Source organism: Meleagris gallopavo, chromosome 4, assembly GCF_905368555.1.
Source record: "Meleagris gallopavo chromosome 4, MGAL_WU_HG_1.1, whole genome shotgun sequence".
Lineage (NCBI taxonomy): Eukaryota > Metazoa > Chordata > Aves > Galliformes > Phasianidae > Meleagris > Meleagris gallopavo.
This window is the reverse complement of record NC_139407.1, coordinates 12723543-12750253: the sequence shown is the minus strand read 5'-3', so window position 1 is coordinate 12750253 and position 26711 is coordinate 12723543. Positions and strand designations below refer to the sequence as shown.

Sequence of the window (26711 nt, the reverse complement as noted above, 5' to 3'; positions counted from 1 at the left end):
AGCAGGCCAAAAATGAATGCCCTCTATTACATGAGTGATGGTTCAAACCATTTGAGACAAACTATGTAGCAAAGGAACCTAGCAAGTGCTCTTCTGTGTCTGACCTTCTATTTCTTAAAATGCCACATGAACTGTATAACTTCAGTCCATGAGTCTGTCCCACAACCATGAGCAACAACTTTTACCTTTCAACAGTACAGTTATGCTTGGTTAAAAGTGTATTTGTCATTTGGCTTTATTTGCATCAGCATTTTAAATGGCCCATCACATCCCCCAGATTGAAGAAACAAAATGCAGTGCCATAGGTGTCTATGCATAACAGCTCCTCTCAAAGGTAAAATCATTATAGTTGTCTTCTCTTGTTTGAGAGAAATCCGTATTTTCTCTTTTAAAATGCATGTGGAAATCAGCATTGGCTATATACATGTAAGCCTAGTATTTATTAGTAGAAAACTGCTTTGAAATCAATAAAGCAACATACTTTGGTGTTCCCCCACACAGCTGTCCAGCAGCTCTATGTCATCAGCTTAGTGCTGATGTATTTTATTTGCTAATTCTCTTGTGAAAAAACAGGCAGTTGTAATTTCTTTTAAGTAGCATTGCAGCAAATGAGATGCCAATGTGCAGAATAGTCCTTCCTTCCAAGTACACTTTTAAAAGATGATCTTTTCTGATATTTCACACTCAATCTAGAAGATGCCCAAGTCACATCTGCTTGTCAGGTTATGTTTAAGAAGCAGAACAAAAACGTGCAGCACCTTCTAATCTCAATCAACAAGTGATACCCTTCACTCTGTTATTTTAGAACATGGTTGTCAACAGAGTTAGCAACAGCTGAAGCTTACTTCAGGCTCTTGCTAGTCTCTTACATGTGCAAGTGGGAATAGTGTTTGAATAAACAGAAATGAGTATAGCAGAATTGTGTTGCTACTTCTGAGGACTACGCTGTAATAGTTAGATTTATAGATGTAATGTCAAGTTAGAGACAAGTAAAATGTAATTCACTCACTGACACCCAGGGATGGCTTAAGATCTGTGCTGCTGTATATCGGGCTTCGGTATTCACATGTAGCATCAGGCTAATTAACTCCTTCGTAAAGAAAAAAAAGTGATGAGAACGGGAAAGAAAACTACAGTGGAAATTTTTGCTCAAAGTTCTTTTTGGCACAACTTTCTTATTGCATGCACATTCACTAAGTTTTCAAAAAACAGACAAAAACAGCTCTTCCAAACATCAGCTTTAGTGGTCCAGTTTGTTCTCTGTACTCATACAAGTGGTCAGAACAAAACAGAACTGGGAGACGTGTGATCCTGTATGGGCAGTACACATTCACAGTACGTAAAAAGCACAAATCAGAAGTATGAAACTCGTGAAACTGTTTGAAAACTATATACTCTTATGTATTCCTCCAGAGTAAAAGGACATTTAAATCACTTCACCAGCTCAGAATCACCTTGCATAGGAAAAAGCATATTGATAGGGAAAACTGTTTAATTCTAATTGCATGGTCAGGTCCCAGATGATCTGCAGTTGTGGCTTTTATCATGGCTTAGAGGCAGGCACTGGTGCAAATGTATTCAGCTTTATCAAATAGCTTCATGGACCTTTTGTTAATGATATGACTTCAGTCCATGTAGCAGTAATTGTTCTTTTAAAGGAATGACAAGAGGAGAAAATTCATTTACATTACAGTGGTGATACTGAATTTCCTATAAATGGTTCATCATCAAATAAAGTGAATTACATGTGATGTTCAGTGAATGCAAGAAGCATTCTGCTGTACTTACTCACTTGGACAATACCATGATGGTTGGTCTGCAAACCTGAGCTTTCATCAAGCACCATTAAGCCAACTAAAAAGTCACAGCAGCTGGAAGAGTGGTTAACATTCTGTTGTGAATGTTCTATCCCACATTTCCAACAGGGCACAGCCTTCTCAGTAATTTGTCAGAAAAGCTCTTTAGAGTTAGAAGATGTACCAGTACCTTTGCTGAATCAGTGATATTATCCCAGTAGGGTGAGGGAAATTCCAGCTTCCCAACAAGTATCTGATCGAAAAGGTCTTCCTGAAGGTTGTTTTCACTGTGGAACAGCAATAATGAAAGAGATGAGAATGAAATCCATCACACGACTTCTAAATTTGATTTTTGAAATGGAACAGAATTTGTTATATCAATTATTACAAGTGCCTACTTTGCAGGCTTATATACTGATGGCACCTCTGAGTTCTTTGGCACAGTTACGCTGTCAGGAGTTAAGCAAACTGAAAAATAATATTGAGTTGAAAGGACTTCCACTGGAATAGAGACTACAGAGTTAACACAAAATACAATGACAGGAATGGTGATTTAAACATAAGTCACTTGGCCAGCCAAAAGGATCTGCCACAAAAAGGCGTGTAATAGGGGAGGAATGCTAGTGAAATGAGCCTCTTCTAAGCTACTGCAACTGGATTTTGAAAGTGTTCCACAGAGAGGATATGGAAAACACACAGTAGACTGGGTGCTGGCAGGCTACTAACTGGATAATTATGTTTGTATCAAAAACATAGGATCATAAATATTCAGAAGTCAGGGTCAGTGCTGCTTTTTATTTTAACAAACAAACGAAAACTTCTGTGGGCCTTACCCACTGTGAACATCCACTCAGCCTCTCACTGTTAAGAAAAATCGAACCTTTTGTGTTGTTTTTTCAACAAATAATTGCTAATAATTTGTTAAGACCTAATTCTGATGGCATGGTATGAATGCTTTGCCTCCATGCCCCAAACTCTATTCAAAGCAGTTATAATTTCTTTTCCTTCTTAAGCAAACTATTTGTATAAACAGTGTTAAGGGAAGAATATTATTATTATATAGTTATGTAATTTATATATATTAATAATTATATAATATAATAATATATAATTATATTATCCTTATTAAAACATGTCAATTCCTTCTCATTCTCTGCCGAAACAAAATAATGAACAAAACACATCCATTTTGTTTTTAGGCTTCATTCATCCTGTGACATTGAGAATCACATTCACAAACCCTACAAATCATATGACGCTTACCAAAAGTGATTAGCAAGATTAAAATTTCATCATAAGCAAATTCTTCCCCTCACCTCTGTGTGCCATTAACTTTCCCCTTGACACTAAAGCAGTAAGTTGCTGTGTCCAAACAGAAACACTAGAGGGCAAAGCATACACATTCGTTGAATTGGGGCCCACGTAGCAGACAAAAGGAAAATAAAGTGCTCTCACAACGCCCCATCCCTGGATACAGTGGCACAAGCCAGTTGCTCCCTTAGAAAACTGAGTATGTAAAACTGATCCCAAAGCCTGATATGAGATGGACAACTGAAACCAACTTTAGAAAGCATCAGTCTAATGTATATTTTTTCCACAATGCCCCTTCCAGGGAGATAGATGGGGCTTACATACAGAAATGAGTTGAGTCTTTACTGTTTTTCCTTTTGACTAATAGAGATGCTCACCTGCGAAAAGGTGGAAATCCACATAACAGTATGTATGTGATCACACCTGCGGCCCAAATATCCACCTTTAAGCCGTATCTGAGGAAACAAGATTGCATTACTTGTGCTGGATTGAAAAATAATTGTTTATTGGAGTGACTTACTAAATTACGTGGACTGGCTGTATGTTATTTGGATATGTGGGTTTTACTTGGATCCTTCAGAATCTTGGAAGCCCTGGTGGCACCATTTCATAGAACTTCCCGCCTCCCCCCATCTCTATAAGCCTCGAGGCTCTCCAGGGTTTTCCAAATACACCTGCATTCAACTCAGCATCAAGGTTTCCCAATCCAGAATCCCTGATGATAGAAGACAAGGATGTGCTTTCTTAGTCCTGCAGTAGGGACTCAGAACGTTATCATGTGTTGCTAAGCAACAAGAAAGATACCAATTCTCCAGTCTCCTAAGTGAATAAGTAACAAAAGGATAAAGAACTGCACCTTTTTTTTTTTAAAAGCACAGAAATTAAAATGCTAGAGGTCAGAAAGAGGTCTTTTTTTCCTATTTCTTTTCCTACCTAGTACCTTCAATTTGTCCAAATATAAAACGTGCCAGTGAAGTGCCCTTTGATGTTTGAGATCACGGCAGCTCTGAAATATTTCCTAATATCACAAATACAATGAAGGATGCTTGAATCAATCCAACAAACCTTTTTCCATTCAGAGGACCAAATTCAAAGTTAAGGCAAGAGGCAGCTAATACGGAAGGGAGATCTCTTGTCTAATATTTGGGCAACCACTCAATAAATACAGAAAAGTTGAGTTATTTAATTAAACCAAGTCAACAAATATTATGCATCACCCAAATGAGGTCACCTGAACATGATCTAACTAGACCTACTCAGAGCACAGGTTTAGATAAGCACCCAGTAGAGGTCCTTGGGAGATGGTAAGGGGGTGCACCCTGGGAACAAATGGGGAAACCAGTCTCTCTGAGGAACTGAATGATGCCTCTTTTCTCATAATTATTTTGATTAAAAGAGATTGAGGGCCATCCTGATAGAGCATTCTACTTCTTGCAGCAGTTAGGAGCTACCTGCCAAAAATGAGAGGTTACAAGACCTATGTCTTAGTTACTTATCCTCACCCTGTCTCTGCAATGATTTCTGGAGCCACATATGTGGGCGTACCACAGACGGTATACAAAGGTCCTTCAACCACAGTTGCCAGTCCAAAGTCTCCTAGCTTCAAAGATTTGGTTCCATCTGCATATTCGCATACCTAGAATCAACAAAATAGAAACAATGGTGAGGAGGATATTGGAATATTTTAATTTATTATTATTTTTTTTAATAATCACCACCACATGTAGAATGTGGGGAAAAAAAAAAAAAAAGAGGTAACTTCCACAGCCATGTATTAAAATTGGGTTAGGTCCATAATTCTTGAATGTGTTCTATGCTACGTATTTTCATAAAACCAAGCTCCACTTGAAATTCCAGACGTGAGTAATCTTAATTTAAAAATGAAAATTCATGAAGATGGTTTCTTGCTATAATTTACTCAGTTTCTCAACGTTCTTGTCTTTAAACTTCCTAAAAAGCCAAAAACTCAGCATTTCTTTCACTGATATTTAGCAATTTACTTACATGGCCAGCTATGTGTAAATTTTAAATTTGAAATGTTAGGTTGCTGTCTAGATGCTCGCAGAGTAACTTCTTAGCATCTGATATAAAAATGTCTTAGAAAAAAATATGCACAAGGAAATTGTATTACTGTTCTGGATGAAAATAGGCTCCATTTAAGCCATGCCTTTGCACTACTGTGAAAACACTGCATCTCCTCTGTCTTAAATGGGTGGAATCCTAGTTTCTATAAGGGTGCAGAGACTGGAACAGGAATAGGCGTGCTATGTTCACAAATAAGAGAAGGCATTGGCTGAAATACCACTGCTGAAGTTATCCAGTGATACTGGCACTTTCTAATGAATTCTATGTATGGAGATTTCTGCTGTTTCTAATATGTCTTCCAATTCTGTGTACCTTCCAGAGAGACAAAATTATGATAAAGTGCTGAAGTATTTCTTGTTACTAGCTCTACAACAATCTCAGTCAAGTAGTGTTATGTCACCTTTCCCTCCCCATTATTGTTTATTTTGTGTTCCATTAAGTGATGTCACTTTCACCAATTAATCCTTATATATTTGCTTTTCATCATAGAATTCAGTATAAAAATATCTGTGAAGTTAGAATATCTGTAAGGTTAGATCAGAAAACACTTGGTAAGATACTAAAGCTGGGAGCATTTGTTTTGGACAATATCAATTACTATAGTTTTTTTCCAGCTTTTTTTTGCATGACTGGAAAAAATGAACACCACACACATTAAAATTGAGAAAAATGCATCTGTTTGGCTACTTTTATGTACAGTGAAGCATCTGAGAAAAACATGTGTCAGATAACAGATTTTGCCATGGAAGCAAGAGTACAGATAACCTCATTTGTATCTCTCTACAGCTGTAGCAGTTTGAAAAAAGAAAAGAAACAATGATATATTTGGAATCAGGCTGTCACCAGGCTGATCTTTTCTGATCCTAAGATTTCACAGCTGGCAATGGTTGAATCAATTGATTGCTTCTCGAACCCCATATATATTTACTCCCATTTGTTGACAGACTATGCCCAAATGAGAGCAACAGGCTATCTGAACCAAGTCTGAAATGAAACCAACAGAATTAGAAGTGGAGTGCCAACACTGTAATGAATAATCACACTCATATCCATAAACATTCATCTGCTCTTCCCCAAATAACAACTGGAGAAAAACAATTTATCTGAACAATAATATGAAACTTTCAGCTGTGGATGGTTCATGTAATTGCCAAATTACACGTTTTTTCTTCTGCCTTGAGGAATGAAGAACAAACTTTCACAAACGTGAAATATCTGCATTTGTATCTTGTTCTGATAACAACTTAGTTCAGTCCAGTTTGTTACCTGACAGTGCTGCTTTCTCCACCTGCTTACTTTCCACCACACGGTGCACCAAATGAGTGTGAATGAATGAGTACTTGTTCACCACAACCAGAAAAGATTAATAAAAGTAACAATAGAACTCGAAGTTAAACGTGATATTTCTATAGAAGTAGCCAAGTCCACCAACTACCTATTCCTTCCAAAAAGATACCCTGAAATAAATTAAAAACAAAACTACAGCTTGAAGATAAAGACACATGTAATAGCCCTCAAAATAGCTGTATGTGGCCACACAGCTTGCTCTGAATGAGGTGCAATACTGTCAGATCAGCACAGCAGCAGTGATGCTTCTACGCTCAGTTTGTTCCACCACACAGCAACAGATTAGTTCCTTTGTTACACCACAGCTATGCTGACTGTTAAATTATGGATTGGGGTTAAGTTTCTGGTTGCTTGCTCTAGGGAAAGAGGAGAAAAATGGTATGGCAGTTTCTTGCCACAGTGCAGCTGGAGCTAGTGTTCGACTGAGCTGTCTGGCAGCTATGTAGGTCAGCCCATGATATAGCCTTAAGCAATATAAGCAGGGAGAAAACCAAGCCTAGAATGCTGATTAGTTTTAAATATATTAAAAAAATGTAATAACATACTTGTTATTGATGGGGACCGAAAGATTGGCAGCTACCATCAGATTGGTTTAAAATCTCTCGCTGACCAAATATTTCTTTGGAAATGTCTTTCGAAGCTTAGTCTTACGTTGCAGTCACACTAGGAAAGTTCAGTAATAAGAAACCTGACTGAGAAGTATTTAGATTTCTGTGCAGACCCAAATGCACCTGACTCAAAAGCCCCATAAGAATCTAGCTCATCTTGTTCTGAGTTATTTTGCTAAGGAAAGGAAGGTAGCTTATATTAGAAAGAAAAACATTATATGACAGTGATAACAAGAAAAAAACAAAAACTGGATTAACAGCAAAGGGAACTATAAGGACACATCCCATATAAATTAATATTGCTTTTTTTTTTCTTAAAGTGAAATATTTATGTTGTTATCATGATTTCAGTGGAATCTAGGACATAGGACTCTAGCATCTCTAGAATGGTTGAAATAGTTTAGTTTTTTCAAATAATTGGTAGCAAGGCCTTTCTTCCTTTCTCTGTATAATTCATATCATTAATGGAAACACTTTTCTCCTTGATAAACACGTACAAACTGTAACAGTAATAGCATATATTTTTGAATGCATGACTGGTAAAGAGAATGTAATTCAGAGAGTTCTACTTCCAAGCACAGGTAGCAACTGATGGGAATTATTTGCATTTGCACTCCATACCAGTTTGCTGTCTTAGCATGCTGGTATTGCCAATCACTGTGAATAGGACTTGCATCTTTTGAGTAATCTCTTCAGGCTTTCTAGGCAGAAGGGACATTTGTGCCTTTTTATAATTGATTCAAATACCAATGATAGCTAAAAATGTATTTAGATTGGTTGTATTTGAAAAAGTGCTGATAATTAAGTGATAAATTTTTTCTTTTAAGTGCTGGGTTGCTATGACTATGTTTTCCAGGAGAAGCTTCCTCCCCTCTTCTTTTTGATAAACAATCTAATTTATTTGTGGGTTTCTGTCAATTGCTGAAGACTGCCAGTGGAATTTGTTGGTAAAGAATTAACTATTAATTAGAAATTATTTTCAGCTTATAATCCCATCCTAGTAATAAATCAAAATCTATTTTGTGAAAAGCCGAGATTCCTTATTAAACAGGATGGACGAGTATCACAAAAGGCTTTAAGAAATGCCCATCAAATGCTAATTAAAAGCTCCAGGCATTCTGGATGACAGCGACTCAGGTAGGAAAGGTTATGGTCCTGCTTGTTCATTGCATCACACCTAGTATCTAACACCCAGTACATAATTCTTATGTGTCACCTCTGTATGTAAGCAAGGCAGCACACTGCTCCCATTCTGTGCATTGTACTCTAAACAGTTCTCAGAGCAGACTTTGTGGTTATTCTTTCCAACAGGCTCAGTTACTTTATGTGTCTGCTGAGAACAAAATGTCATCAGTCACCCATGACAAAATAAATGTATGTACTGAGTTCATTCATGGTTAGAATACTGCTAAGTCATTAGAAAGATGTTCATTCCTGCTATGACAGTAAAATTTAAAAAAGCCTTAGATAACCATGTGACCTCTGGAAGAAGTGGCATTCAGCCCATCTCTCCCCCACTTGCAAAATGTAATAAATAATTCATCAACACAGCTTTAAAATTCATTGTTTTGTGAGACCATATTCCTACTTGTCCAAATGGCAGCCAATCAAAATGTTAATAAAGATAGGTCTAAGGACATGTTTGAGTATAGCTCATTTGGGTTTGGTGATTGCTATCTCATGGTAGAAGATTTATTTTATACGTATATATTCCAAATTAACATTCCTTCTGTTCCCTGCTCAGCTTTTTGACTTTTATGTACAAGCATTTGCATTAATGAGAAGAAAGTTAGAAAGAAAATATTAGAAAATAAATGAAACGTACCAGGAGATTTTCTGGCTTGATGTCTCGGTGCACAATGTTGAGACCATGAAGGTACTTGAGCGCGCTGGCCAGATTGTAGACCATTGCACTCCCATCTCGTTCTGTGTATTTTGTAGAAGATGTGATAGCATCAAATAGATCTCCTCCCTGGAGTAAGGAAAGATAATAGGTCAGTCCAGGAAAAAATAATAAAGATAATTTGTAACTTACCGTGTAAAATCTTTCTGCACAAAAGGCATGCTCAGAAGCCTGTTAAAATGTTAAAACAAACAAACAAACACAACAAATAAGAACTCCGTAAGCATAAAATTTGTCACCAAGATTGTAGAATGGGAACTTGGGTCATTTACAGATCACAGTCCTTTTTTGGACTTGATTTCATTTGATTGATTGATCATATGCATGATATACAGAGATACCTCCATACAGTTTCTATTTTCTTCATTTTACCAGCTTAATTCTTTTTCTGATTTTGAGTAAAGCCTAAAGAAACTCCATCCAACAGGAAAAAGCCTAACATATCACATTTTGCAATTGTAATGAACTGCAAAGTAGAAGTGCTGCAGATATTGTGAAAATGTCAAGTTACTACAGCTGAACAGGATGAGTTTGAAGTGCAGAACTTACAGATGATTTCAGAGTAGGCCTGTTGTGTAGTCTGATTAGGATACCCTGTTTACCTTGGAATACATAACAACATGTAAATGGGTTTCTGGTGCAGCATTTCCAATCATTGCCATGAATTTTATGTGGGTGTATCTATGATGGTTACCCTGGTTACATCTGTAGGAGTGATTTATCTGAGCTGTGGGTGGCATTCCAAGCATTTCAATACATGTGGAAAAGAAGCAGCAATTCAGGAATTGCATGCCAAGCTGGTGGAATATTAAAATATTAATAAAATACTTTCTTAAAAACAGAAAAACCTCTCTTAAAAATAACTTTTAGAATGAGAGATAAGTGGGTAGGTTACAAAAATTCTGTCTTCCACAACTAGACTTTCTTCAGAGTTTCCCAAGGCTGGCAACAATTCTAGGGGTAGTTACTGGATCAAACAATGTTTCAGACAGGAAAAAAAGCGATGAGTTGCACTCCTCTGACAGGCTGATCAAGCCAATGGGCAGTGTTGTAGTGAATGTACAGAACACAGATAAGTGAGAATGCAGAAATAAAACTCGATGCAACTTGTATCTTAGATTCACAAGGTGACAGCAAAATGGAATTCGAGATATTTTTTCTCTCTACATGTACAATAGCACCATCAAGTTTCTGGCCAAGTGGAAATAAAGTGAAGGAATGTTTCATACAAGGAAAAGAAGTGAAAAGTTTTCATTTTGTGGAACACAATCACTGCAGTCTGGACTACTTGTATCTATGGTCTTCAAAGATTAATGAATTAGAGTTTTTCCCTTTAAAGCGAATAATTACATATTGGTGAAATAAATGCAAATTTTCCATTACTATATGCATATCACAGCTAGCCTCTGCATGTTGTAAATGATATAAAACCACCATCCACTTCTCTCTTGGTCGCGCACATACTTAGCAAGATTACCTCAAATCTGTGTGTCTAATAGTCTAATTACAACAGAAGAGATGTAAATGCCACTAACGGAACTGATTGATAATACTATTTGCATGATTAATAATGGAGATTGCCACTGAAATCTTATCTGATTATGTCTCCTAGACATTATGTCCTTGACCAACACAGGGAATTGTTATTTTTTTAAAAAAATCTCCTTAGTCTTACCTTGACCAGCTCCATCACCAGATAGAGTTCTGTTGGAGTGTCCATTTCCTCTATCAGCATAATGATATTTGGATGCTTCACTCGACGTAGAATAGACACTTCATTTTCAATCAGGTGTTCCTATCAGTAAGGGGTACAGAGGAATACATGAATAAAGTGGCCCATTCGGTTTTCCTTTGGTCAGCACCCATTTTTCTATTTATTTCACTTATGTAGTAAAGCCTACTGTCAGATGCTGGATTTTAACTTGTATTTCAGCCCAGTTGTACTTCATCAGTGACCAGAAATTTAATTTAACATATTTCAAACACATAACCCGTGGGTTATCTCTAAAAAAGACCTCAGAATAAGACAGCAATTCAGGAAGTGCAGGATGTATTTCTTATGTGGATATTAACAGGTTGAGAACCTCTGGGCTTGGATCTTTGTAAGCTGCCACCTCCCAGCAATAGCTAACATGTTCTTGATCCTCTCCAGCCTTCAATTCTCATTTAGTGTACAATATTCAAGGACAGATTGCCTAGGATTTATTTTTCAAGGACTTGCACTTTATAAAAGGACATGGAGTGTACACAGGAAAATGATAACTGCTTTGGTTATGGATTTTAGTTTATTTTACATGCATCTTTAGATTTACAGTCTGCTCAGTCAACTCATTGTGGCTCCAAACAGCTTTACAGTGCACAGATTAATTTATCCTTCTAATTTATCCACATTTAATTTATCCTTCTATATATTTCTGAGAAAGTAATGGGTTTACAGAACAATTACTTTCAGAATGTTTGGCATTCCAGAATATCTTAGCATCTGGTTAATGCTATTGAATGAAGAAAATTGCACGCCTCTTTCACTGGAATAATGATTGGCATTTTTCTGTATAAATATTGTAATATAGTCGTTGCCTTTAAATTCTCTGTAAAATAAGTAACACTGCCTGCCTAAAATATAAGTTTCCTTTCCTCTGGCAGTTAAGACCTCATCTCACCGGAGTCTGAACTTATTCATGTTTAATGCACTGATTAGCAGCATGCAGTTCATGCATTGGTGAGCAGAGCACGAGAAGTAGATGTGATCCACTGTGCATAAGTAGTGACTAAAGATCTTATGCTACTTTAGCTTCTATTTTCAGGTTTACTTATGGATGCATTGTGTTTTTGCAAAGCTTTAAGTGGCTGTGTAACTCAGAAACCACATGCCATGTGTGCATCTCATTTTGTGAGTGTGGTGTGGCATATAAAGGTTCAGCAGTCACACCTTTGAAATTCAATTTGAAAGAGCATCAATTGTCATTCTGAACAAACATATGTCTGCTCCAAGCAAAGGTGCTCTGGAGGAAGAAAACAAATAAGCATGAAGCAGTTTTGTTAAACACAATGCTCAGTCTCATCAACAGACAAAAGTGAACAGCCACAGCATATTAAGCCTTATGGATGGAAGCCTGTAAATTCAAAACTAGTGTTATTTTTCTACCCAAAGAACAAATAACATATATTCAATTTATTATATCCATTAATTCTCACTGAGACACAATGGTTTTACCTAAGCTTTCTTTATTTAATTTGACTAAATCGTTAATGGCTTTATTTTTATCTAGAACTGGTGACGATAACTAGTGCTCATTTTAAAAAGGTTCCAAAACATTGTCGAGCTGTTGTTTTGGTACTTGTCTTCAAAGCACTGGGTAGTGTATAGTCACTTGGTTTCAACCACTCCTCTGTTTTCTCTATATTTTGTCATTAAAAAAAAATAGTTTTCCAACTTTTTTTTTTTAATGTTTTCCTTTTTAGTGCAATATAGATTATAGTCTACATTCATAGGAATTATTTAAAGAGAAACTGCTGTATAATTGGTATTTAGGTTGCTTGTAGAAAATGCATTAGTCAATCCAAGATAAACTGGCAGCAAGCAGTGGGCAGCATACAAATCACACATATTTGGTCCAGATGGTTGTTTTTAACACAGGACTTATGTTGGCAAGGGGAGAAGGTGAAGGACTAACTTGTAGCAAAATTTCAGTATTTACTTTATTAAGTATGGTCTTTGCTTGCACGTACACATACATCTGGACTCAGCTGTATAGACACAGATCCCTTCAAAACATACAAGTATGTAACCATGTGGTAATTTTTTTTCCCTGTTCTTGTTCATTTGTTTTAAAGCAGCAAAAATGATAAGTAGAAAATATGTCTGAACTCTACTGTACAGAATGGTCTCTGGACTATTCCATTGTATGGCGCTTAAGAGGCTGACATGTAATAGAAACATCTGAAGTTGAAAGCATTAAAAAAGAAAAAATATTTCTTTTTCAGTAAAACACACTGGTTCAACTTTCCCACAGCAAAAGAAATTCCTACATTTTAATCTCAGAAAGGCAATTTTGGCACTGTTTTTCTTGGGGTTATACATTTTAAGATTCCTTTCTAAATTCTCCATTAAATAAATTAAACCTAGGGATATGAGATATAGTAACGGGGAAGGAACATTCACCTCCTTACACAACTTAACTTAAAATCTGCACGAATAGACCATTTCTGGCAGAGGACCTCTGCTCCAGAGCAAGTCGTCACAGCAGGTAGGGTGTCAGTGCAGAGCAGTATACAGCTCCTTACTATACAGAGAACATCACGTGGGCTTTCAGCATCTTCCTACAAGATCACTCCTATCAATTACAACTCTGAATATTACTCTGCAGAGCAGTTACTCTATGCAATTGATAAAAAGTAATTAAAACCCTAACTTAGCTGCAAAGATAACTCCAGAATCATTTCATTGTGATCATTTACTTACAAAATTGGATATTTGCATAAAAATAAAAGGCTGCCCTTTTAGTTAAACTTGAAAGAATGGCATTTATTTCCTATCTCGGAGTCTTTAAAACAAAATTTGACTGCTGTTTAATAGTGCGCCTTCTGTGTTGCTTTTGCTAACAATAAACTATGATCCATTTGAGTCATAAGTTCCTCAAGAGCCCTTTGTTTTTAAGGTTTTGCAAAGCAGTGAAAATAGAACTCTCATTTTTTGTCATTTGTTCTAACATTTAGTCTCCATTCCTGACTGTGTTTTACATATAGTTTTGTTTTGGTTTTTTTTCCTCATTTTTAAAAGTCTGTACTTGGTAGGAGGTCTGTGACACTCTAGGATACGTGCTTCTCTTATGTAACATGCTATTCTGTTGCAGGCTTTTTTTTTTTTTTTTTGTTAATGTATTAAAAATTAAGTATATAGAATTCTCTTGTTAAGAGATCTTTGTTGTACAGGACATTTAACTACATACACAGAAAAAAATGGTTGATGAAATTTCTTCCCAAAGCCTTGCTCTGTATATAAAAGGAATGTGTACAGCCATAAAAGGGGATAAGAGGTAAATAGGGAAGGGAAAACAGGAAATTTCCTCTCTTTTATTTTACAAATCAAAATAACTAGGCTATATTTGGTCTGATTTCATTTTGGACAAGCACTGGTGTTTGTTAGTTCAGTAAAAAGGATGGCTGTTTTTTACTCTACAATCTAGCAGACTAACACTCACAACTTTTATTATTTGCTTCTTGGAAGGAATATCACCCTGTAAAACAGATATTCTGAAAACAGTCAGAAAACCCAAACACACCCACCATTTATGACTAATGAGCAGCTGCTCATGCTGCTGCTGCTGTTTTTCTTAAAAATGTAAATTGTCGCACACTACCTTTCCACAGCATTTAGCCTTGTCTATAATCTTCAGTGCAAACTCCTTCCCTGTGGATCTAGTGAGAAAAATATGAAAATGTTAATCAGAAATCAGTCAACATTATGTGGCATTATCTATAAGAATATACATAGCGGAATGCCTTCACCCATGGAGGCTGCTGAGAAAAAATGCACAGAACAGACTTCATTTTGTTTTTCATTTTCTCAGCAACATTTGTGCCTGCTGTTTCCCTGACTACCACAGCCCTACTCACTTAATGTGTTATTCCTAGGCTCCAGCTGCAACTCTTTCTTCTGTGACCTAGCACAACTCCCTCTCACCTCTTTACTGCAGTGAGCAGAATTTGTCTTGGGCTCTCCACTTTGCTTTGTTCAACTGGTAGGCTTTAAAGATAAAATCACCCTCATTTATGTAAGTGAATGAGGAAAAAATGTGATTGCCTCAAGGAAAAAAAAAATTGATAGGATTCAGTAGAGCCAAGACCCTGTATTTCATGATACAGTAGCCCAAAATCCTGCTGCATTAGGAGATAATTTTGTATTTCGTTCATTCTTTCTTCTTTTTTTCTTTTTTTTTTTTTTAAATCCCCATGAGTGTATGGAACTTATAGATGTCATCTGTAGTGCCGTGGCTTTTAAGAGTGTGGTTATATCCAAAGTAAAAAGGATGACTATTTTTGGTAGATACTCTCCCCAATAGAAGAGCTCTATTTTGTTTTTTATCCCTCTAAGCAATAATAAAAATTTTCTACCTTTATTCAGAAGGGGAAAAAATGAGAGGAAAAAAAGCAATACAAATAAATTACTTTCTTTTTTTTTTTCCTTTAATCAAAGATGACATTACTAATTATAGTAAGGAGGAGTTAAAAATCAAAACAAAGTATCATAAAATCCTATTGCTACTATCCTGTTTTTGTGTTAGTACCAAGTCTTATGCATGCCTCAGAACACCATTAGCATGTGTAATAAAATCACTGCAGGCAATTACAAAAGAAACAATTAGATACATTATTAAGATAACAAGTTAATTCTCACTATACTTTTTGCATTAGATAGAGCAAATCAAAATTGCTACCTTACAAAAAAGGAACTGAGTTAACATTTCACATTCAGATGATCCATTATTGAAAAAATGCAGCAGAGAATCTCTGCTCTCAAAGTGCAGCTGTATCTGCTAGGTTGTCATAGTTACAACCTGATCCAGTCTTTAGATAGAAGTGTTATCTAAATGGTATCTGTGAAATGCTATCCTCTTATAGAGCAGACGTAAAATCTACTATGAACACAAAGTGTAATTCAAAATCACAAGTTATGTTATTCTAAATTAAGTGCATTATCTGAAAGTCTGCAAATAACTGATCAGCAAAACCCACTTAGGAAACCTTCAGCATTTGTGCTGTGTTGAAAGAGAAGCTAACATTTGTAAAGCCAATTCATTAACCAACTTCAAATAGCAAATGCTATAGTATAGTACCTAAGAAAATACAAGGGATAGCAGACACACAGTTTCTGTGTTGATATCACTGCCTATCATATTGACCAGTATTGTCTGACAGGTTGCTGGCATTCTTCTGTCTAGCTGTCAGTATCCATCTGTTGACTCATGTCTTCATATATATAGACATATAGGCCCCCTTTGAGAAGGAGACCATTTTATTTTGTAGAACAGCTGGTGTAATGGCTTCCTGGCTCCATACCCAAAGTGTTCATACAGGACACAATGAGAAATTAAGTGTAATAATTAATAGAAATTAAACGAAAAGCATTTATAGTTGATATTTCTTCTCTCTTTATTATTAGCAACCATTGCATTATATTTATTTTTTTGTAAAATTCATTTAATAACACTTCACTAAATACAAAGATGGAATTGAGCTTAAATATGACTTTCTATTTTTGTATTTTTTAATGTGAAGGTTGTTTTTCTAGCCCAGTCCCCTCATTCCAAAAAACACAGATGACATTTAGAAACCAAAGTGACATAGTAGCCCTTTTCCCATTTTCAGTGGAAATCATGCAGTTTCCAAAATGCATAGTAGTTATTTCTGAAAATATTAAATTATGCAATCTTATGAGTTTAACCTTCTTTCTTTTATGAACCTTATTTGCTCTACAACTAAGAAAGGATTTGTGGCCAGCTTTAGAGCACGCAGGAGGACGCTGTGAAACATAATTCATTTAGTTTCTCTCAAGCCTCTTGCGTGCGGCTTCTTGCAAAACAAAATGGACTTTAAATTCTTTCTTCAACATACCTGGCTTTATTGCCTTCTTATAATTGTTGTAACAAACCTGCACTGTTTAAAGTGCTAGGGAAATGATTTCACTCTAATGTGGTACTGCTTGTCAGGAACACAGTTTCTTGGTGGAAACACCAAGCCCATGGAGTCTAGACGTTCGCACTGATAGAAGCATTATCTAATCCCTGCACTTGCAACAGAAAGTTATTCTGAGTGTACTCAGATCACTCAGCCATTTTTTATTTTTCCCTTACCAGTACTGTAATCAGATAGCATCTCTAGAAGCTGTCACCTAAGTCTTTATTCCTTAATTTATAAACCTTGGTTGCTAGTACGTCATCAAGTATTGAAAATAATGATCATTGTTATCTGCTAAAAATCAAAAGAGAGTACTAGATGTATTGCATATTACCCACTAATATTACTTTCAGAAAAGAAATAACACAGATACAGTATCAAGGAACCTTTCTCTTGAGGGGAAAAAAAAGGCTGCATAAAGGTGGGGATTGTAATTTATACATATATGTTCAGCATGTTCAGCCTCACTGCACAACACTTTTAGGTCATTTGCATGACTCAGCAAGAATGCCAGTGTGTGAATATATGATCTGCTAAGATTGGAATGAGATGTTCTTACTCAAAATGATGTTTATTTAAAGTAAACCAGCAGATGTGGATCAAATACTCTGATAACTGCTATGGATTTTATAGAAGTTTGCTGAATTTGCTCAGGGCTTATAGTCAAGTTGGAGATTCCTCGTAATGTTTAAGAAGCTGACATAATTCTCAGATTGATAAAGAAGGTGGTTCTAAGACATAAACTGAGAAAGTGACAGTCAAATCATCTGTTCTGTTTACAACAGCAGCAAAGCATGACACAAAGCTTGCAGAGAATGAGCAGTAATACAGCATAGGTCTGTAAAGGTATCCTGCTTACCCTCAGGGAAGTTGGGCACAAGAATATTTCAGAGTCTGGAATATTAAAGGCTGACTTAAGGTCTCAGGCTCCACACTGTGCTACCCCACTGAACAAGCAAGCAGAAAGGAGCCAATCACACAGGCTATCTGCTGCTAACTGTATGCTTTTAAGAATACTTTGTTCATAGTATACCAAAAGCTGTGAAGAATGACTTCAGCAGCAAGCGGTAGGATCCCGTAGCAGCAAAATTGCTGAGGCTTCCTGAAAGACTGCTTAGGTGCCACAAAAAATCTCCTGTCAGTTCCAACAGTCTCATGTGGTGTGAAGGGGTTTCTTGAAGATCTGTAGCGTTTCCTGAAGAGCCTCCATTAAAATGTGATATCTCTTTCAGCTTTGGGGATTAAAAAGCTACATTGCTCTGCTGCTCTCACATGCCTTTAGTGGAATAACACATAGGAAGCTCTGCGTATTTTGCTTTGTCTAGTTCCCCTAAAGTGTAAGCGTATCTCTGTAACTGCCCTTTGCTTTCATCTCATTTTCTATGCAATTGTGCTAATGCACAGGGTTCTATCCAGTAAAATAACATTTATCACTACTGAACATTCTCCTTGCTCACCGTTCTATGCACTCCTTCACAACAGCAAAATTGCCATCACCAATCACCTTTCCGACTTTATACTTCTCAAGAATGGTGGATGACCCTGAGCACTTGTTTCCATTCACACCTGCAGAAAAGCAAGGTCAGTAACACAAACTGAAGAGAGGTGTCAGCAGGGTGTAATATATCGCCCATAGGTAGATACAGAATTAAAACAGTCACAGATACAAAACAGAAGTGTAAGCTGTTTTCCTCTCTGCTTATTCCTTTATTTTTAATCTCAAACATAAGAATGAACAGCATAAGACAGAGTTGTTTGACCTTTCTTACATATAAGTCAAATATTACCTTCAGGGTGGATGTATTGTAAAAGTGAGGAATGCAGTTAGAATGCTTTCTGAACTCAAAATACTTTTTCTAAAGTATCTTGACTTTTTTTGCATATATGAAAGAAAGATTCATCAACAGTACATGTAAAAACCGCAATGGCAAGTAAAAATGCGTATTTTCTTTATATGATAAAAGGCAGCATCCAGTCCAATTGCTTCAAGTTTTTGTTTGTTTGTTTGTTTGGCCTAAACCAGGTTATGCCACTGTCATGTCTAGCCTTGTTCAAAATCTTCATCCATTACCTGGATGAAGGGATACAGTTCACTCTCAGCAAGTTTGCTGATGATACAAATCTGGGAGGAGTGACTGACAAACCAGCAGGCTAACATCTAACATTGCTAAACCAATTTGTATTTACAGCAAAATTTTTGCAAGGGCACTTAGTAATTGTTGGTGACCGACCTTCAGGACTCTGGCAATGGAGTGATTCAGGTACACCATTCACATTGGACGATGATCCACCATGAGGAGGGATCTATGAAAGCAAGTAAGATCTTGTTATTTATCATGATAAAGTAATTGCAAGGAGGAGTCGGGAAGAAATGTAGAGAAAACAACAGAGAATTTATAAAAAAAACCCTCTAAATTAAACACCTCTACAGCGTCAGTTTACTTTTCCACTCTCATTTTATTTTTGCTCTTGCTTTCTCACAGCTCATCTTTATTAACATAAAACACTGTCTTTCACCAAACTTAAGACACAAGCTTGATATTCCTCTTTATAGAAGTAGTTGAACACATTTTAGCACAACTGCTAGCAGCAAAGAAAATTCTCTCCCACTGCACAAACATTCTCTCTTCATTCTATGGAATAAGATAATTGCAATACACTCTGCATGCTGGGTAACATATATTTTCATGTCAGCTAGAGATTCAAACCCAGACACAGCCACCTCTAGACACCTATCCAGTGGTCTTCTAACACATCTACTTCACAGCTGGCAGCACCAGAGGTTTCCCCAGCTCTGTCAGTCTGTGCCCTCTTCAGATTAGCACTGAAACATGCTAAGAAAGTAATATGGAAATGCTCTCGTGACTCTACTCGTTTACATTTAAACAACATAATTTTGGCATAGGGTGCCTAGATCCTCTATGATAGTCGGATTTACTTGGCAGTTTAAAAGTTTGTACTTTAGGTTACTATGGATGTGAAGACTGAGGATCTCTACTAACAGTACAAGTTAGATGTCTTTGTAAAAACAATCCTCTAACTGGTTTTGAAGGATGATGATACTCAATCTGAACCCTCACAATTCCACTCGGAGTTGTCCTGTCATAATGAGCCATCAACTTTTATTTTAAAATGGGGCGGTGTATGAACAAATGCAGTGAACTGTAAAAGGTACTGATCTGTTCTACGTGTTGCTGTTTTTTATAACTTCTCCCACTGCAGTTAAATGTAGTTAGTAAATAATAATAGTAATAATTTAGTAAATATTATTAAGTATAAAATAAATATAAAATTATTACATCATCCCATTCTATGTAGTATTTCTTGCTGTTCTGTGAATTTCCAATACCTTGTTTTCTTCGTGACTATTACAATAGTTCTCACTGCTCACCACATCAAGGATTAAAATGCTTCCCTGCCTTAAGCTCAGTGTCTGTTGAAATGGCTTTGCATGACACCAGGAATCCAAATGCAGCATTTTCCATTTAGCTGACACTGTCTGGTTACACTGCAGAATATTTTAAATCATTAACACTATTGTCAACGAAAAAACTGAACTGACAGATAGGGATATTGTCTAAAGGCTCATGAAATGCTAATGAATGCTTAAGTTTCCAGTGGCAGCTGAGCTGCCAGATCAGCTAAAGGTACAGTAGCTGTACAACTGTACAGCTGTACAAGTTAATTTTGCAGAGCCTCTGTTGTTTACCAGCATTTGGCATAGCAGTAGCATCAAACAGCAAACAGGCAGCTACTACTACTACTCATTGCTAATAACCTAAATTGAGACTGTGTTAATGTAGCAGTCTTTCTGAACTATTTGTTTAACAAGGATTAGGAACAAGGACATTTAGTTTAAATGACAGTGATGCAAAATCATGAGTCAGTCTCCTATCCCATCAGTCACATCTTCAGGTATGAAACAGGAGTAACAGAAGAGATCTCTGCAAAATATTAGACATCAGTCAAACTAAAATATCAGTAATCCATTTGGGCTTTTGAATGAGTGAAAATACAAATGAATACCAGGCTCACATTTCCACCTTCCTTCATCCTTATAATCAGCTCAGAGCATGACTAGGCACATAACTTCTTACCACTGTATTTACAAGAAGGAAACAGATAGGAGCAGGAAAAAATCTAAGACAATAAAAAGCTAAGACAACAGGAAAAGGAAAAATTCTAATGTTTCTGTTGTAGCTGAGATGATTGATCAGAACATGAAACAGCAACTTAACCTTATATCTGCCAATAATTATTTACTCATGGCTCTAGAGATGAGGTCTAACCCACTTTAGCTGTATTTTGGGAGCTGGGTGTACTGGTCTCAGTTCCCCATTAGCAAAACCAGTCTAGTTTTTCCCTACTGTGTCAGAGTAGACATAAACTCTCCAGCTGTCTATGATGTACTTGATTAGAAAGTAAAGGTGGGAAAGAGGTGTGAGTTAATAACAAGTGACTCATGGCTGAGTAACAATTATTAATAAGATATTTTCTAATCATTTAAGCTACCCAGTGATTTGTGGTATTTTGAGTATCTTGCACCATTGATATCCTTGGTTCACTAGTCATGGCTGGATTTGCACTGAGAAAAGGATGCACACTGATACACTACTGAATGCAGATGGAATCTATGATCACCGTGCAAATTAAACTTTGCAACAACTCCTCCACCTGTATTCTAGTTCACACAACACTATTGCTGTCTTTCAGTACTGCTCCCCTTACACTGTGCACAGGACATAAATCTACTTTCTCACTCATATGCAAATCATAGAAAACTCAGACCCGAGGCAATATTATTACTTCACTGATAGTAAGATACCTGTTTCTACCATATAACAGCCAAATAATCAATACAGTACTGTAGGATTGTAGTGTTTTCTTTTCTTTTAATTTTTTTTAACATCTGAAATATCCAGAAATAAAAAAAATAAAATAATTAAAAAAAAATCAAATGAAAATCACAAAAGCTTTTAAATCATCAGAGAGTTCAAGAGATGAAGTAAAATGAGTATGCAAGTATAAGGTGATGGATAAGTAGGGAGGGACTGGCCAGGGTCCCTGAAGATCTGTTTCAGAGCCTGAGACTATGATTTGGGAGAGAAAAAAAAAGCAGCTTGTCAGTCTTCATTTCAGTTGATGCTACTCACCCAGTACAGAAGACTTTTATATGTCTTTTGAGTCAAAATGCTACCATACCTCAGAAAAATATGTAAACTTTGTATTTATATGGAAAAGTGGAAAGAGTAAGAAGGTAATTTGAGATAAGTGTACATCTGGTGGGATTTTATTTTTCATCTAACGAGAGTCTCAGGAAGGATCCACAGATTGAATTTCACATTCTGTTGAAGTAGAATGGTACCTTATTGACCTTTGCACTCAGGTTAGATAAACTGTCCATGATACAAATATTTGTAGAAATGTTTTGGTGTTTTTTTCCCCCCACATTCAATAATTAACTTCTTGGTATCCATATGGGATAGTGCATTCTAGAGCATTTTTTTTTTCTGCAGTGTTACTGCTTCCCACCTAAAGGTTTCTGTTTTACTTGTCTGGATAGAAAAGGAGGACTTCAGTCACCGAATTGCCTGGTCTGGTGTACATGGCTGTCCATGTATGGCAGGTGCTTTATTACAATGCTCAATGCTAACAAAATCTCTAAGATGAAAACAATATAAATTCATTTTGTTGCACTGCTCTGGCAACACTGAAGAACCATGCAAAGATTTACTGTTTCTCCTAAAGAGATTCTGAGTTTCGCCATATTATGTAAAGCTTTCTGAGATCCCAAGGCAGAGATAACATGGAGTTGAATACACCGGTTTTCCTCCCATCACAGAATAGCCAAGTCTTTTTATTTATTCTATGAACAAGAAAGAAACTTAATTGTAATTTACCAAAAGCAACACTTAAAGAACTCCTCTCAGAACTGCTGTTGCGTTGGCTGGATAATTCCTTGCAGATATCCTTAATATGCAATTGCTAACAGATAAACATGCATACAATACTAAAGATTACTGCCTTGATGAAGATAGGTACTGATCTCCCAAATCACTTAAGCACATGTTTAACTTTAAGTAAATTAACTGTCCCATTGAAATAAAAGGGACTAATCAATAGCTTAAAGTTAAGCAAGTGCTTAGTGCTTAACTTAATTGCTGGATTGGGTTTTAATGCCCTTTCTCTTTGATCATTTTCTCAGTAAGTCAAAAAAGTAACATAAGACAAATTCAAACACTACTACGTAGCATAATTGCAATTCTAAGAAATGCCTCAACTGCAAAGTATAATTTTATTATGGAAAAAAAAAGAAGAAAAAAAAAAGATAAGACTTCATGGTACTTGATTCCAGTAGGAGACAACAAAACACACCCAAGTAAGGATATTGCAACACTACTGTTCAAAATCTCATACATATTGTAGTCTCTCATGATTTTTATGATACATGTCATGCTTAGTAACACATGTACCAGATGAGCTAGGAGTCAAAGAACCCTTTATGACATTACATGTCTGGGTCAATAAACACACACTGAGAACCAACGACAAGTAACAAGTTACCATGTACTTCATGCCCCTATCTGTTATCTGTTATACCTAAATCCTTATCTTGAAATAAACCTCTACAATAGGTTAAATGCTTAGTAATGGGCTAAAATTGTGCGGTTAAAAGCAAATAAGGACAAAAGAACAATAGTACACAACTTTGTGTGCTTCTTTAATGTGTGCTCTTATTTATTCATGCAGTTATTGTCAAAAGGCAACATTCTGGTGTATCTTTATTTTTCACTTACTAGACTAGAGGAATTTATTTAAGGTTGTAGGAGAATTGTATACTGTTTATTATTCTACAGCCATAGCATAAATTCCTATGACTTCAATGTCATTTGAGAGTCCAGTAAAAATTTTTAATCACTTTTAGAAAATTGGAATGTTGTAGAGCACATTGGCTTAATGTATGCAGTGAACAATTAATAGCATATGGGTGCTCTGTTTGGAGAGCCAAAAAAGGAACAGAAATAAAACCTTTCCCTTAGAAGATAAGCTGTTCATCAGAAGTGTTTCCTGCAAGGAGATTCTGCACTTCTACTTATAAAGCTGTGCAAACCGAAGGAATCCTTGTGGACTGAGAAGGCTTCACTTTAAAGGAAAAGGCAGCTATAATACTGCATTTCCAAAGCCAAAAAATCCTCAGAAATATTCTTTATACCTTCACTGTCTGCCACAGTATTTATTTATATCCTCATTTTCGTTCAGCTGCAGTCACGGTACCTTTAAATAAGCACAGGAAACCAGATTATTTGTCTGTGCAGTGATGCAGTCGTAGCAACAAGGAATTCTTCAATAATAGGGAGCATCAGTAATCTCAAAATACTAAAATTGGTCTGTGCTTTCCTGCTGTTTTTGTCATTGGATTGCCCAAGATCAATCTTAGAGTAATAGCAATGGATTTCTTAAAATATCTTGTTTTTCACTAAAAATGCTTTCCTGTTACTGTTTATGTTGATATATTTGCCACTGAAACTGTCATTCATACAGGAACATAACCAGGAAATTGCAGAGTGTTCTCCATCCTTTTGGAAATTATCCTGACATTCACCCACTAATTTTTCCTATCATTAATCTCAGGAACACAGCTGGAACAGGTACGTCTCAATGGGATAAAACAAGGGGTACTCACTACTTCAGTAACACATTAGGTCTGAGATGATTCATTTATAGTTGCTGTTTTCTTTGGTGATATAGTAATGACTTACTTGACAGGAAGACTCATTAATAACTAGCATAAATTAAATTCCTAGATGAAAAAGTACAGCAGTCTACTTCTCTGAAATTGACAGTGAAGGGAAAACAGGACACATCCACTTCACAGAAAAACGCTTGAAAAACTGACAGAACTCTTTCTTTCTTAATGGAGCTTTAATCTATTGACACCGTATGGGGAGAAAAAAAAAAAGAAAAAAAAAAAAGCCTAATTATCCAGTTTCTAAACTTGTAATTTCAGTAATGAGCATTTGTTAAGTATTGCACTGAGCAGCTGAGAGCCTCGTGTCCACTAATTTTGGCATTCTTTACCATAAATTTATACAAGAGCTGTCAAGACAAATTTAAGACCACATTTACATTTTTCAATCTCAAGTATCTTGAGAAAAGATTACTCCTTGCAAAACAAAGACATGGTAACAATTAGCATGTCAAAAAAAAACAGATCTAAGTACTATTCAAATCACTTTCTTTTGCCAGACCCTTAATTCAGACAACAGTTCTCCACAGAATTTTGCAGCTTCTTCACAACTGTTGTGTTCACCAAAGGGAGCTATTACTTGATCAGAATAATCAGAGAGAAAACCATGTAGTCTGCTTCCACAAAAGCTGCAATTCACAATTCCATAAGAAAATTCTCCTTGAAAGGAGAGCTGCACAAATGCAGCAGTATGATTCTCTGCTGTGTACTCCAGACCATTCCTTTTATTTTACCAAGAAAAAGGCTCCAGGCAGCCTCTAAGAACGATAAATGTTGCCATTCTTTAATACAAGAGGCAGAGAATTCTCTTGGTGCAACAGAGAAAAATCTGCCAAACTTCAGGCTGCTCTCAAAGTAATCTCTCTCATGCTTTCTGGCAGGAGATTGCATAAAGTAGTGAAATTCTGTGCCACGGGTGAAGGAAGGTTGCTTCAGATGAAATTTTGAGCAGTGCTGCAGGATGATAAACTATTTAGAAGAGGATGCTACATTAATATATGCTAAGGGGATATAAATTACTCCAAGAATTTATGCCATCTACAAAACAGTGCAAAAACTGAAGGATAAATTGGCGTATTCAAACCACTGTTAACATCTTCAGACTTCCTTAAGCTCAGTTCACCATCCTGCAAAGATGGTGACAAGATACAAATATTGCAAGATGAAATACAGAAGTCATATATCAGCGCCCTCTTCCACTCCAACCTTGACTCTAACCTCATACTACCAAGGCTGCTCCATGGAATTATATCCTTTTTGTTTGTTTGTTTTTAAACTATTATTCAGTGTTACTGTAATACATCAATTAATAAAAGAATATTTTTATGGGTCTGTTACTTACCTTGAGTCCACGAAAGCTGCCTGGGCTTGTTGGTGAAGAACTGGAGGACTTTGTAGATTTTGGAGTGGATAACTGACTGCTTGGTGTTCCATTAACTGCCAAAAGTAAAACAAGCAAACAAATGGAAAATGATTAAAAACAAGCAAACAAACCCACCTAACTAGCTTTAAAACATAATATCTCTTTCTGACTAGGTATCACTCAAATCTGTACATAAATATCAAAACAGACTCATAAGCAATTAGGAATAAATAATGTGATAACATGCCACAAAATCATTCCCCCAAAACTCATGTGACTATATATGGGTTTAAGAGAATGCACAAATATCACATTGCTCTTCCAGAATTTTAAAAAGTCAACTCTTTACTTTGCAAGTGTGAGAGCTTTTATAATAGACAAAATCTCTTTACATTCCATAATTTACTGTGATATAGCACAACAAAATTTCGAGAGAAGAAATTTTCATAAGCAGAAACACAAGGCTGTCTGTTTTCTTTTGTATCAGTACATTACTTTTCAGGTGTGACGTTTTGCAGAACACAGTTTTTGATGGTTTGTTGGCTGTGGGTTTTTTTTTTTTTTTTGCTGTTTTTTTGAGCGTAATCTAAATACTATTTTTTCAGCTTTGCACTCTACTTGTCAGTAGTCCAGGCTGACTGCACTGCAACTTCCAGAAATTCCTGTTCTTCATAACTGTATCTCTCATGTGTGATGTTAAGGCACAAATATTTAGCTATAAAATAAATCTGTCTTGAAATCTTTTAACTTAATTCTCAAACCTGTTATAGGACTAAGAGTTTATTTTTTTTTTTTCTGCAAAAGATATTTAGTATTTCAACATAGTTTTTTGAATTTGACTTTAACAAGGATTGCACACAAGAGCAATAGATAA

At 36.2% G+C, this 26711-nt stretch overlaps 1 protein-coding gene across 4 annotated transcripts in view; it reads right to left on the bottom strand.

Annotated features, from left to right (window-relative positions):
- DCLK2 (doublecortin like kinase 2) overlaps window positions 1–26711 on the bottom strand; it is a 78121-nt gene that overhangs the window by 5733 nt on the left and 45677 nt on the right. For all 4 annotated transcript variants that reach the window (XR_014882841.1, XR_014882842.1, XM_010709572.4 and 1 more), the window contains 10 exons: window positions 25817–25911; window positions 18959–19031; window positions 18185–18293; window positions 14411–14468; window positions 10726–10845; window positions 8973–9119; window positions 4610–4743; window positions 3485–3562; window positions 1987–2083; window positions 1010–1090 (listed from right to left, as the gene is read on the bottom strand). Coding sequence is in view for 2 of the 4 variants with exons in the window: in XM_010709572.4 (XP_010707874.2) it covers window positions 1010–1090; window positions 1987–2083; window positions 3485–3562; window positions 4610–4743; window positions 8973–9119; window positions 10726–10845; window positions 14411–14468; window positions 18185–18293; window positions 18959–19031; window positions 25817–25911 (992 nt within the window). In the remaining 2 variants the exon portion in view is untranslated. The remainder of the gene's footprint in view (window positions 1–1009; window positions 1091–1986; window positions 2084–3484; window positions 3563–4609; window positions 4744–8972; window positions 9120–10725; window positions 10846–14410; window positions 14469–18184; window positions 18294–18958; window positions 19032–25816; window positions 25912–26711) is intronic.